A 15,139-nucleotide genomic window follows, 5' to 3' on the forward strand; every position below is an offset into this window, starting at 1 on the left:
ATGTAAAAAAGCTCTTTATTTTTCTCATACTGCCTGTGCTGCAGCACCTCTGTCTGAAACCAGAGCCCAGTCTGCTCTGATTGGTTAGCTGGCCGGCTCTGTTGTGATTGGTCAACCGTTTAGAGATGTCCCGCCCCTTAGATTATTTTGTACAATGTGTTGGAGTGCTAGAGCTAGACAATAGAAGTGCAAGTGGTACATAGTCATGGGCGTAATTTCCACTGGGGACATGTGGGGGGACATGGATATACCCACTTTTCAAAATCCTGTTTGTGTCCCCCCCCACTTTTCAAAACGCAAGTGGTCATCGTCACGGAGGAGCGTCTGTGTGTGTGTGGCAGGAGCTTTATATATACAGTCTATGGGCAGGAGCGCATGTTGTGTGTGAGAGAGAGAGAGAGACAGAGAGAGAGACACGGGGGTTGTTGTTAGCATCTGGTGCTAGCTCGGAGCTAACAGAGATTAGAAGCTGTTTCAACAATAAGGAGAGGGAGAGTCCTCTTCTGTCGGACTGAGAGGCTGAGATAACATCAGCTCAGGGAGGTAAAGTACTCGCTGAGTGATTAGATTGTAAACTTTAGTCTAAGTTATCTCAGTGGGTCTCAAACGGTTTGGTCTAAACAAATAGTTCCATCTATTTAATATAGTTATTCAAAATAAGTTAAAAAAATAATTCCAATGTCAGTAAAACAATTAAAAACACAGTTTGAAAGGGGAGTGATTAGTAAAATATGCATAAATAAAAAGAAATAATGCAGACTAGGTATGATAAAGATAGGAGAGAGAAGTATCAATAATGTGTTATTGTGAGCATATTCTAATGGTTTTTGGAGTATAGAAATATATACAGTTCTGTTTCATATGAGTGTTGAGAGCTGTATCCATAAATCTCTTAATTTGTGCACCAGATTGATGCCTTTAACTTCAATTTAAAGAAACAATCTTACCGAGGGTGCATGCCCCCGGACCCCCCTATAGGATGTGAGGTCATCACAAATAATACAGGTTCATGGATAGATAAGTTTGCACACTCATTATATACACTACACATTTTTCGTGGATTAGTTAACACCATAGTCCCTAATATATATTTGTAGAAAGGCAGGAAATGGAATTAAATCGAGAACAATGTTTCATTGCGGAGGACCCGCTGTTTTGTGTCCTCCCCACTTCTCAAACCAAAGTTACACCCTTGAGTGATGTCATTATGTTCAAGAAGAAAACAAAGGAGTCCAATGGAGGCGTTTCAGGCAGGGGGGAGTGTGTGGGAGAGAAACTAAATGAATTGACGTTTGCACAAATTAATACAATTATCAATCTATAAAGGAGAAATCTGAATGTGAACTCAAACAAAACACTGTTTCTCCATCAAAGTCTCAGACTCATATGTTTTTCATCTGGCTTATCTCCTGTTTTATATCTCTGTTCGAGTAAAGTAAAATACCAGCCAGACCATTTCCAAAACTGTGTGTTTGCCGACACATTCAGGCTCAGGTACGTAGGAAGAGAGTTGAATGTTGAGAATCTCACTAACCAACACAGCCTCAGCTGTAAAGCTTGCCAAAACACCTTCAAACTCCTCTTGGCCTTCAAAATAAAATACAGAAACGTTTCGCTTCACAATCGTGCAACAAATAGGTCATTAGACTTCCATTATTCCTATTGGTGGCTGGTACATTGTTTTCCATAGCTATAGGAATATGTAAGGCAAGGCAAGGCAAGTTAAGTTTATTTATATAGCACTTTTCAACACAAGGCAATTCAAAGTGCTTTACAAAAAATGAAAGACATTAAGAAAATGGCATTTAAAATCAGTCATTAAAAAGAAAAGCTAATAAAATAAACATTAAAAGAAAAAATACATGGATAAAAGTTACAGTGCAGTCTAAGATATGAATAGTTCAATTAAAAGCAGCGACAAAAAGAAAAGTCTTCAGCCTGGATTTAAAAGTAGTCAGAGTTGCAGCTGACCTGCAGGTTTCTGGGAGTTTGTTCCAGATATTTGGAGCATAATAACTGAACGCTGCTTCTCCATGTTTAGTTCTGACTCTGGGGACAGAAAGCTGACCAGTCCCTGAAGACCTGAGAGATCTGGATGGTTCATAATTTAGCAGGAGGTCAGAAATGTATTTTGGGCCTAAAGCATTCAGTGCTTTATAAACCAGCAGCAGTATTTTGAAATCTATTCTTTGACACACAGGAAGCCAGTGTAAAGACTTCAGAACAGGAGTGATGTGATCCACTTTCTTAGTGTTAGTGAGGACTCGAGCAGCAGCGTTCTGAATTAGCTGCAGCTTCCTAATAGATTTGTTAGTGAGACCTGTGAAGACACCATTGCAGTAGTCGAGTCTACTGAAGATAAAAGCATGGACAAGTTTTTCCAAATCCTGCTGTGACATTAGTCTTTTAATCCTAGATATATTCTTTAGGTGATAGTAGGCTGATTTAGTAACTGTTTCAATGTGACTGTTGAAACTCAGGTCAGAGTCCATGACTACACCTAGATTTCTGGCTTTATCTGTTGTTTTGAACATTGCAGACTGAAGCTCAGCGCTAACTTTTATACGTTCTGACTTGGCTCCAAAAACCATTACCTCAGTTTTATCTTTGTTTAATTGGAGAAAGTTCTGACACATCCAGTCATTGATTTGTTCAATGCACTTACTCAGTGTTTGAATTGGAGCATAGTCTCCTGGTGAAATTGTTACGTACATTTGTGTGTCATCTGCATAGCTATGGTAACTTATTTTGTTGTTCTTCATTATCTGAGCCAGTGGTAGCATGTAGATGTTACCAATGTAGACATTATCCATTTCCTACCGATATCTTGAGAATGCGATTTTTATTTTGAAAGAATACACAGGAAATGCTACGCCTGTATTGCTGCATGCTTGACTGGTGTTGTATGTACACCTGTGCAGAGAGCAGGGTCTCACATGCAGGAGGAGGGGGGCAGCAGACTCATTGATGAGACCTCCACTCCGCTCTGTACAGAGGAACCGACAACATGTCCCGTCTCATCGGAGGGATCCTGCTCTCTCTGTGGCTGCCTCAAACTGTGAGTGATACTTTAACTTACCTTTTGTTAACAATGAAAAAAGGTACATTATTATTATTATTGCCACATAGAAAACTTTAGGTTCTCTTTTGCAGGGAATTGGCTGATGTGTTTCAAAAACGAGAAATCTTGAAATGTTACCTATTTCTCTTTCTTTTCCTCTCCTAGATTTGCATTTGAATTACTTTGCTTTCACTGAGCTTTAATCAAAATCATCATAACAAACAAACTGTGTGTGCGCGCCCCAGTGTCTGTCTGTCTGCAGAATCCTGATCTGCAGCTGATCATTTTCTTATCATTAGCATGTGTTGCATAATAAACTACTCTGCAGGAGGGCATCAGTAGACTGATCTAAAGCCATGAGTACTTGATCCATAGGCTCACCAATGAATGTGATGTGAATAAGTATAAAGTGTGTATGTGTGGGTCTCTAGTCTTTACTATTCAATGTGTGGGTGGGTCTGGAGGTGTGTGTGTCTTACGTGAGTGTGTGTTGTCTTCTAAATCTAAGAAAAAAATGCCAATATCCCATCACACCAGCATGGATTTTCCAATTCTGTATTATTTAAAAGTGTGAACATGTGTTAATGTTATCTTTCAAATGTAATTAAAATCCGTCTGCTGGAGATTTAGTGCATGTGTGTGACCTGTGGGGTGTGATTATATGTTAACCTTTAATATAAATACACTTTATTGACCACACATGTGAACAAGGATTTCAAGTTTATGTTTCACCATTAAAAAAAATTATAAGAAATTCTCTGAACAGGGAGAGCTAGAAAACCCACTGGGTAATTTTAAGTCTCCACCTTAATAATATTACAACTTGGCAATGCTGTGAATCACTGGTTCCCAACCTGGTGTTCGGGCCAATGTTGACAGGTGGCAGCCAAGACTCATCTGCTCTGATGGTGTCATAATAAGATTTCAACATGCATAGGAAAATCATAACAAAACTACAACTGGAAACTTTAAAGGTCACCCATTATGCAAAATCCACTTCTTCATGTCTCTTCTACATCAACATGTGTCCCCTCTGTGGAAAGAGACTCTGAAAGTTTCAGGAACAAAGATTCTCTCTCTTTTTGTCCTGATCCATTTCTATAAAAACCTGTCTGAAAATGAGCTGATCAGATTTTGGCCACTTGATGTCATAACGATGTTTTGGCTTGTGTAACCATTAGCCAATCACCAACCAAGGTAACCCCCCCCCCCCCCCCCCCCCCCCCTTAATCACCTGCATCTCCTCCTAGAGCACCATTGTGTTCTTTGTCCAAATATCTCTCAGAGGGGCGTGGGGAGGGGCTCCATATTGTCATCTAAAGTAACAGACAGAGAATCAGCTCTTTTGAAACAGGGCTGAAACAGAGGGGATTATGGGTAATGCTGCAATGATCGGTTTGGTGTTTTCTTTTTAAGATTTGCTCTTTTTTTTTGCGTGCTATCAGATACTTTGAAGATAATCAAAAGGAGGCAGAGGGAATGGAACCCCTGCCAAGGACACTGATCCTCGGCAGTGTCTCAATTGATCACTTTTCTGAGAGTTTAAACAAATTAAATTGATTTAGAATTCTGCTCCTGATTTTTTATATCTTAACTATTTGTGAGAGTCAGCGTCTCAGTATTTGTGCATCATTTAAACTGAAATGACCTGCTTTATTAAACTCTTCTCTTCTTCGGCATGTCCTCCACTATCAGAGCATCAGTATTTAATGAATCCGATGAAATGTCCGAGCGTGCTGATGACTCATCCGTATGAAAACAGAAAGGAGCTCACTCTCGAAGGGTTACATTACCCTCCTGGGACCCGAGGGGAAAAAGTGTCTTCCAATTTCCTTTTTTTTGTGATTTCCTACCTATTTAGGGTTAAAAAACATCTTGCAATTTAGACTTTTATTTAAAAAATGTTACAGTATGTCCACTGTAGAGGACGTCGGGACCATATTAGTTTGAAAAGACAGCCAAAATTAACAGATGGACTATGTAACGTATTATGGTTATAGAGTGATATTAATACAATAATACATTCACCTTTATTTAAAACATGAATAAGTCATTGATCTGAACATTGCTGTTTATTTGGTCAATACAAAACTAGCTTGTTTTTTGGTGAATCTTTCCAGATCTTCAAAGACTTTGTAGTCAATGTACTGGGAAAGTACCTCATTGGACTCCAGTCAGCACGGGCTGTAGGGTCATCTTGACTAGTTGTATGGATGTGGTCTCCATTTGACCATGCTCATAGAAACAAAGCTTGCATTCCTGAGGCAACTCTCATTTTTCATGGCTCCACTTAAAATAAAAACAACAATAAGACATACGTGCTACTCTTGGCCCACAGGGGGCCATGTCTATCCAGCTCGTCCCTATGTATCTATCTGTGCGCTCATGGAGCCTCCTGCATCTTTCCCCCCCTTCTTCTTGACCCTCTTCTATCCCAGGTGTGAAAGCCTCATCTCTCTCAACATCTGAGAGCTCAACATCTTAATCTCCCTGAACTATCTGGTACAGAAAATGTCTGCTTCAGTTCCGTCTCCTGCAACAATATTGAGTCATAAAGTCCATGAAGACGGTCCTGACGTCCACTAGGATGGACATTTATAAAAGGGCTGTTATTTGAAAACTTGAATTATTTAATTGCTTTCAGAACTAATTATATAGTTCCTCACATGTTAATAAACAAGAATATATATGATTTTCATGGTAAAAATGACAATTATTCAACAATATTTGACTTCTCCTACACAATTTTGTTTTTCGTATGCCAGCCATTTTGGATGAAAAGAAAGAGGAACTTCCCAGCATGCAATTTTAACCAATGACATATCACTGGAAAGACCAGGATGTCCTCTGTACAGCACATCAGGGATTGATAGAGTAGCTCAAAAGAGTAAAAGGAGATGCATGTTAACAAAATGTCCACTACATTTTCAATGGGCTGGGTTCCAGGTTACAGTGACTTTGGATTTATTGTAAGACAGGACAAATCTGTCATCTGTGGTGAGAGGAAAGCTATCGACAGCATGAAGCGAGGCAAACTGAAAAGAGACCAGGGAGAAAAACACCAAGAGACTCGTGGTAAAGGTCAGGATTTGGTTAAGAGGAGAAAAGCACTTTCTCAGACCTCAGAAGAAAGAGCAGGCGGAGATTTACAAAGGGCGGACGTCATAAAATGTGGAAATATTAAGAGGGGGGGGGGCCTCATCTCTTCATTGAGAGTTGGGTGGCCTTGAAGGAAAGTCGGTTGCCAAGAGAACATTAGATTTACATATATTAAATCATTTATAAATAACAACAATATATATAAAATGACACCAAAAATGTGATTGTATAATGTGAACAAGTGGAGTGTGTGTGTGTGTGTGTGTGTGTGTGTGTGTGTGTCAAGCCCTTGGGTATATTTGCAGTTTTCCCTGCTTGAAAGGGATGGTACAGTCCATAGGAGGTTTTCACTGGGTTTCACTCGTACAATGACCACAACTTTGTTTCTTTTGAGTTCTTCTTTACTTTGGTATTTGTTGTTGCAGTACAGCTTATGTTGTTAGGTTGGAAGTTGGAAGGTAAAAAAACCTTAAATGAAAAATAAAAAATAATTACTGTAGATACAATGCACATCAAATAATAAATGAAAAAATACATGCTTTACATTACTTTTTAACACTTGTGAATATTGTTCTTACTTTCTTAATGTATTTTTATGAATGATGTTTTAAACAGTTTTTAACTTATGCAGTCTCATTAAAAATGCAAATATAATAGACTGAATTCTTAGCAGCATGCAAACCGTTTTTACCAATCTACATATCTCAATAAACAAAACACACTCGTTTTTAAATCAACAATCATGTTGCTTTAGCTTGAGGACATCAAACAAACAAATGACACTGAACTAGAACGCACGTTCTAACGTGCGCCATGAACGGTAAGTTTGTATGACTTAACTAAACACACAGTTCGTCTCTCACCGGCCGCTTCTCCAGCTTTTTATGGCTGCACCAGTGCTGCTTCTTCGACGTTTATTCTGCTGGTTCGTTGCTGCTGCTGGACGGACGCACGCTCTTTAGTTTGTCCCTCTCCAGCTTTGATTACTCCCTTCTTTCAGGTGCGTTGCTTTTAAAGGTGCAGCGACGCTGATTAGCAATTAGAGACTGATTTCAGACAGCTGCCACTCTGTCAATCAGCCCGACTTTTTAACCCCTTGATCTCCTGTGAGGATTTTTCAAGTTGACTTCACAGTGCGTGTGTGTGTGTGTGTGTGTGTGTGTGTGTGTGTGTGTGTGTGTGTGTGTGTGTGTGTGTGTGTGTGTGTGTGTGTGTGTGTGTGTGTGTGTGTGTGTGTGTGTGTGTGTGGTGTGTGTGTGTGTGTGTGTGTGTGTGTGTGTGTGTGTGTGTGTGTGTGTGTGTGTGTGTGTGTGTGTGTGTGTGTGTGTGTGAGATAAAGGACTGGCTTATCTAAAGCCAGTTGAGTAGCACTTGAAATGTTTGGCTCTATGAAACCTGATGTACTTATATGATTCTGTTTTCTTCAAGGTCGTGTCTTCCTGGTCGAATGTACTTATTGTAAGTCGCTTTGGATAAAAGCGTCAGCTAAATGTAATGTAATGTAATGTAATGTGTGTGTGTGTGTGTGAAAGACAAAGAAGTATTAGTCTTATTTAGTTTAGCTATTTTATTTTCAAACACACACACACACACTTTATTGAAATCCGGAAACTTGGAGTGACTATAGTTTTGTGATTTTACAGTTGTATTCACTATGTCTGCTGTGCTGCCTTGTCTTGGCAAATCAACCGTGATAAGTAAGATGTGCAACAAACCGTACACACTCGTATCGATATCCCCATTCCAGCAGCCCTTTTTTATTTGTACCAAAACAGCTTTATTGGGTTATTATTACACGGCCACCTCTCTAATTTCCATAACAGAATAGAGAGGGGAGAAGCAGGCGGACATGTTCAGTGTGACGGAGAGAGAAGGGAACAGTTCAGAAACTCATCACTTCAGTCCATTCACTGTCACTGCTCAGGACTGTGGAGAATCATAATGAACCACCAGAGTCCATTACAACACACACACACACACACACACACACACACCACACACACACACACACACACACACATACACACACACACACACACACACACACACACACACACACACACACACACACACACACATTTCAAAAGGAAACACAAACAAGCCCATTGGAGCACGATCTTTTTAGAATGTGCAGGTATGATTGAATCAGAACATCCAGTATGTTATGGCACATCAGTTCTTTCTGAATGTTAGCTGCTCTTGTTTTCTAATGTTGATTGTGTTTGTTATTAACTTAATTTATGTGCAAAATAATTGTTTTAATGAGGTGTAAGAGCTCTTTCTCCCTCATGTCCTTCTGTGTCTCATACAAAACTTTAGAGAGGAATATTTGTCTGGTCATCTTCTTGGTTGTATATTGAATTTTCCCAAATATATATAGATTTGAACTCAATCTGAATCCCTTCACAAGTAACCAACATATTTAAATACAATAGGCTATATATAGTTCCTTTTTTGAAGGGAGTTCTTGCATTTGTACGATGAATATATAAAGTGCATAGTGAATAAACCATATCATTATATTTTATGATATGTAAAACAATTCCTTTCCTCACCGAACTTCAGAGACTGTTGTGTGCTCTCTTTCTGTTTGAATCTTTTATATATTTCTCTCCTGTGCCACAGTTCAGCGGCGGCTAGTATAAAAGTGCACCTCATTTTCTCCAAATTCAATGGCCTCTTTTTTTAGGGGGGGTAGTTAGTGGATAATGGGCTCTCAGAGAACATTTTACAGCAGACTGCACGCTAACCTCGCAGCGTGAAGTGGCCTTTCGTTTTTTTGTTTCATGGTACATAATATCCAGCCTTACCTTATGCAACCCCCCATCTTTCTGTACCCTGATGTCCATTTATTATGTCTCAATGCTTCATAGTATCTTCCTTTATTCCATCAAGTAGTTCAAATGCATGCAACAATTGACTCTTGCTTTGTTCCTCCCCTCCCGCCTTGCTTCCTCTCACCTGCACACTATTGTTGTGTAGAATGAAATATCTTAACAGCATGCCTTTGTATATGAACAGAAAAGCCATGGTGTGCCTTTCAGCTGGTGTTTTTGTGCAATGTGCTTTATTGTAACATGAGTGCACACGTCTTTCTGCTTTGAATATAAATGCCCTAACTCTGGCTCTTTCTACTCAACACTTAAATGCAACACAGCTACAGTTTATCAGAGAACATGTCCCACCTTGAAACACACTTACCACCAACCAGCTATACAGGAGGCAGTGCAAACCATGTTTTTTTGTCTCCCTCGCCTGTCTTTGAACAGTAAGAGCAGTAATTGTGGCATAAATTGCACAATGACACCTCTCATTAAGTTATTAGCATTGCATTAGGAACGATTTTCTCATGTTGCCTTCAAAAATGTTTGCTCCTCGTTGATGGAGGGACAGATGGTTGCATTATCTTTCGACTTATTTTTAGAAAATAGGGGGAAAACATGTTTCCTGTGCTACAACTCTCAGGAGGGTTGTGTGTAATTTACAACTACTTTTCTGTATAAAGTGGTGTGTTATATGTTACAAACACAAGCTTTTCTTTTCTAAAAAACTATTATGTGTGAATGTGTGTGTGTGTTATTATATTGGGAACATGTTGAAGTAACAAATCGAGGAGAAAGGGGCCGAGGTGCTTTGGAGAAACATGAAAGACGAGTTTCGGTCCAGAACACATTGCAATTTTCATTGTATTGTGACGAAGTTCAAGGCGCAGCTTTATTTTTGATTGGATACACAGCGTTTTGTGTTGAAACCGTTCAAATGCTTTGGCTTTAATGTGACTTTCGAAGTCCGACTGTGTTTCTAGAGGGACCTGTTCAACTATAGCTCGATTAAATTAGGAGATTAGCTTTTTATCTACCGGCACTTTATAGGAATATTTATCAGTGTGTCAAAGAAATTAATATGTTTGAATCTAAACGCCCTTTTGAAACTACTGATTTATATTTTTCTAACCTAATCATGATGACAAAACATCTACATTTTGGCAGAGATGGAGTACTCGAGTCCTGGACTCGGACTCGAGTGCCGATTCTCGGGACTCGCGACTCGACTCGGACTCACGCACTGATTGACGCGGACTCGACTCGGACTCGTGAATTCTCGCACACGATGACTCTGACTCGACTCGGACATTCCTTGGGTGACTCAGACTCGGACTCGAACACAGGTAATGATGACTCGGACTCGACTCGGACACTCCTTGGGTGACTCGGACTTGGACTCGGACTCGGACTTGGACTCGGACTGGGACTCGGACTTGGACTCGGACTTGGACTCGACTCCGACTCTCCCTGGGTGACTCGGACACTCCTTGGGTGACTCGGACTTGGACTCGGACTCGAACACAGGTAATGATGACTCGGACTCGACTCGGACACTCCTTGGGTGACTCGGACTTGGACTCGGACTCGGACTGGGACTCGGACTTGGACTCGGACTTGGACTCGGACTTGGACTCGGATTTGGACTCGACTCCGACTCTCCCTGGGTGACTCGGACTTGGACTCGGACTGGGACTTGGACTCGACTCCGACTCTCCCTGGGTGACTCGGACTTGGACTCGGACTGGGACTTGGACTCGACTCTGACTCTCCCTGGGTGACTCGGACTTGGACTCGGACTGGGACTCGGACTTGGACTCGGACTTGGACTCAGACTTGGACTCGACTCCGACTCTCCCTGGGTGACTCGGACTTGGACTCGGACTGGGACTCGGACTTGGACTCGGACTGGGACTCGGACTTGGACTCGGACTTGGACTCAGACTTGGACTCGACTCCGACTCTCCCTGGGTGACTCGGACTTGGACTCGGACTGGGACTCGGACTTGGACTTGGACTCGGACTTGGACTCGACTCTGACTCTCCCTGGGTGACTCGGACTTGGACTCGGACTGGGACTCGGACTTGGACTCGGACTTGGACTCAGACTTGGACTCGACTCCGACTCTCCCTGGGTGACTCGGACTTGGACTCTGACTCGAAAAGTGGGGGCTCGAGAGTGACTTGGACTCGTGAATTGGTGACTTGACTACAACACTGCATTTTGGGCAAACATCCTGCATGTGCCCTGCCAGCACACATTTAGCATTTAATTCTTAATTTCCAAACCTTTTTTCCACCCAGTTCAAATGTTATGCACAACATTATGATGATGAAAAGTTATATCTAGGCTTAATCATTCATGTAATTCCATGAAATGGCTCCAGGTGGGTTAGTTTGGGTGCAGATGTTGCTGAGAGTAACTCAAAGATCTTTTTAATGGAAATGTTTACAACACACAATTAGTTCATGCTGTTGGAAGGCATTCAGAAAGCTGTGGGGGAAACTCTCCAGAGGGAGTGTGTGTGATCCCAAAAGAGTATAGCCTTTGAAGTTTCCCTTCATTAGGAGTTCCCTCAGGTATTTACAAACGTCTGTGTTTTTTCCTCTGTGTTGTCCTCTGTGTTTATTAATATTCGTCTTCTCAAACAAAAATAGAGTGTCAACGTGCAGCCTCTAAACTCCTACTATAAAAAAACTGAATGCAAATCTTTCTCATAATGTTGTGTGTTTGCTTCTCTCTTTTTATTTACACACACGCAGACAAACACTTTCTTCATTCTTGCCGCATCATCCTACACAATCTTAGACACTATTTGAAGAACATGATTGCTTTGAAAAGCTTTTGTTTTAATCAATATTCCCATACGTGAACATTTCTGAGAGATATTTCTACTACTTTTTCATGGCAAATTCTCAACTAAAGTACCTATAAACTTGAGGCTGCCGCACTTTACACAAATACATCTGTACAGTGTGCAGGCCATTCTCATGTGTTACATTTGCTCATAGACTAAGATTGAGACCATAAATGCAACAGGAATATGTTTACTGCGGTAATAAGTCAAGTGAGACATTACATGTTAGACGCTTTTATCCAAAGCGACTTACATACTCAATACTGTGGGCAATCCCCACAGGAGCAATTTGGGGTGAAGAGTCCCAGGGACACAACGACATGCTGACTGCAGTGGGGTTTGAACCTGTGACCCCCTGATCCCAACACCAAGGCTCTATCCACTGCGCCACACGCCTCCACGAGACGTAGGGTAATTTCTTCATATACTTCTATACAGTGAGACAGTCGCCTCCTGCTGGATGAGAAACAGGATGCATGTTTCAGACTTACGGCTGCCTGCTGTTTGACCTTTACATTCAATGCCATTTAAGTCAACCAGCAGCATGGGATAAAACATCAATTACACTTTAAAGATCCTCAGAGACTCAGTGATTTGAGAGTTGGATATGAGCACACTGTCAGCTTTCATCAGTGGATTACCTAACATTAAATTATTTAACTATGAAATGAAACGGAAAATATTTGTAATGCAGAAATTACATCAAGCACATTTAATCGTGTATAGTTTTTTAATAATGTATTATTCACAAAAGATCCTCCACTTGCCAATACCACCCTGCTGATGGACTGGAAGATGAATTGTGATCTTAGATTGATCTATTGGACTCACATCTGGCCAGTTTTGCCACTTCGACTCCTTTGTTTTGCCTTCCTATCATCTGGAAACCCTTCACCACCGATGGACCCATTCTGACAAACACAAGCATTTTACATTCATATCCATACTGTGCTTTATACCCTTAGTAAGTAATGCAATGATCAAAGAAAGCCCCTCCTCTATCTACACGTCTCATTGTCAACAACAACATCCGGCTTGGAAGCAATAATGCTCAAAAACACATCCATATACGTCATAAACGGCTGACCTTAAAGAGAAAAGGTTGTGCCTTCTCCGTTATTATAGGAGATTCAAGATTCAAGGCTTTTACTGTCATTTGAACATAGCTACATTGTAGATATGTCAATGAAATTCTTAGGTCACAAGCTCCTCCAATGGTGGAACATACTAAAACAGACAAAATAGTGCAAGTAATACAAATAAAATATAATAGAAATAGTGCAAGGACAGTCTATTAACACGTATTGGAATATGATATATTAGTTGCAGCCAGATGAATGTGATGTATATGACCCTATCACCTCTCTTTTATGGAAAACATGTTTATTTTCCGATAGTTCCGATGGACTGTCCACTCCAGGTAGGGAATGAGTACTTACCCCAAGTGAAGGAGTTCAAGTATCTCGGGGTCTTGTTCTCGAGTGAGGGAACAATGGAGCGTGAGATGGGCCGGAGAATCGGAGCAGCGGGAGTGGTACTGCAGTCGCTTTACCGCACCGTTGTGACGAAAAGGGAGCTGAGCCAGAAGGCAAAGCTCTCGGTCTTCCGGGCCATTTTCGTTCCTACCCTCACCTATGGTCATGAAGGATGGGTCATGACCGAAAGAACGAGATCGCGGATACAAGCGGCCGAGATGGGTTTTCTCCGCAGGGTGGCTGGTGTCTCCCTTAGGGATAAGGTGAGAAGTTCGGTCATCAGGGAGGGACTCGGAGTTGAGCCGCTCCTCCTTCGCGTCGAAAGGAGCCAGTTGAGGTGGTTCGGGCACCTAGTTAGGATGCCACCTGGGCGCCTCCCTAGGGAGGTGTTCCAGGCACGTCCAGCTGGGAAGAGACCAAGGGGTAGACCTAGGACCAGGTGGAGGGATTATATCTCTTCGCTGGCCTGGGAGCGCCTTGGGATCCCCCAGTCAGAGCTGGTTGATGTCGCCAGGGAAAAGAAAGTTTGGGGCTCTCTGCTGGAACTGCTACCCCCGCGACCCGACCACGGATAAGCGGGAGAAGATGGATGGATGGATGGATGTTTATTTTCACCCACATGCACAACATTTACAGTACAGCCAAACATATGATTACCAGTCTTCATAAGCATAACCTCTTTTCGTGCAGACTCCCTCCATCCACCCTCTTCCCCACGTTACTCTCCAACATCCGCCTTACATCCTTCCTTCTCCTCTCCAAGAAACAAGACATCCTTATTAGTTTTAGTCTTAGATACATTTCAGCCAACACAATTATTCCGTTTTTATTTGGCATCGGGAACCGGAGGAATGAGCAGAGTAACAGAATGATCTCTGTCGGGCACTAAATGGATAGAGAGACAATTTTCGGAGGCCAGGACAATCATCTCTGTCCATAGGATGCAATCATGTAGGGTTCAATACACTCCCCCCTCTCTGTGGAGTGAAGTGAGGGATCGTGTTAGTTAATGCCACAGAGGGAACAGGTGAGCTTTGCCAGGAGGTCACAGTAAAGGAAAAGTGAGTTACTGCATTTAAAATGATTTGACCTACAGATGAAATGTCATTTGTATGGAGTTAACCTGTTAAGCCCTGAGCTCGAAAATGACATTCCCAGAACAAATGACCATATCTTCCCTTCTAAAAGGGTTAAATTAATCATCTTTTTTCTCAAAGTTATGGTAACCGTTAGCATTTTTCGCTCGTGGCTAATTCATAGGCTCAGCGCTAGCTATGTGTTTTTAAAAAAAAAAACTAAATAAAAAAGATCAGTTAGCTGAGTTTCTTCCCGTTACATGGATATCAAATATTCATAGTTTTATTGAAGATGCCCTCAGATGCTGTTTCCTGCAGATGACGTGTTTTTCCCCCCGGTATCGGGGGTGCGTTGTAGAAGAGGTTAAAGACTGAGTGGACACTGATTCAATGTCGAAAAGAGCATCCCTTACTTTCTTTCCTCCTTCTTTCTTTTTGTTCTTCCTTTGTTCCTTCCTTCCTTCGATTATGTCTCTCTTTTTTTCATTCTTTCATCCTTCCTTTCTTCCTTCCTATCTTCCTTCCTCCCTTTCTTCCTTCCTTCTTTCAAGCCTTTCCTTCTTTATTTTGTTCTTCCTATACCTTCGACCCTTTCTTCCTTCATTCCTTTATCCTTCCTTTGTTCCTTCCTTCCTTCAATTATGTCTCTCTTTTTTCATTCTTTCATCCTCCCTTTCTTCCTTCCTTCTTTCTTTTGTTCTTCCTATACTGCCTTCGACCCTTTCTTACTTCATTCCTTTGATTCTGT

At 41.4% G+C, this 15,139-nt stretch overlaps 1 protein-coding gene across 3 annotated transcripts in view; it reads left to right on the forward strand.

Annotated features, from left to right (window-relative positions):
- The first annotated feature begins 2,906 nt into the window (after positions 1-2,906).
- Positions 2,907-15,139, forward strand: part of ghrhrl (growth hormone releasing hormone receptor, like) — a 28,787-nt gene continuing 16,554 nt past the window's right edge. For 2 of the 3 annotated variants that reach the window (XM_034223642.1, XM_034223643.1), the window contains exon 1: positions 2,907-3,058. In XM_034223642.1, coding sequence (XP_034079533.1) covers positions 3,008-3,058 — 51 coding nt within the window. In that variant the 5' untranslated portion in view covers positions 2,907-3,007. The remainder of the gene's footprint in view (positions 3,059-15,139) is intronic. The other variant, XM_034223644.1, reaches the window with a different exon arrangement.

Source organism: Gymnodraco acuticeps, unplaced genomic scaffold (assembly GCF_902827175.1).
Source record: "Gymnodraco acuticeps unplaced genomic scaffold, fGymAcu1.1, whole genome shotgun sequence".
Taxonomy (NCBI): domain Eukaryota; kingdom Metazoa; phylum Chordata; class Actinopteri; order Perciformes; family Bathydraconidae; genus Gymnodraco; species Gymnodraco acuticeps.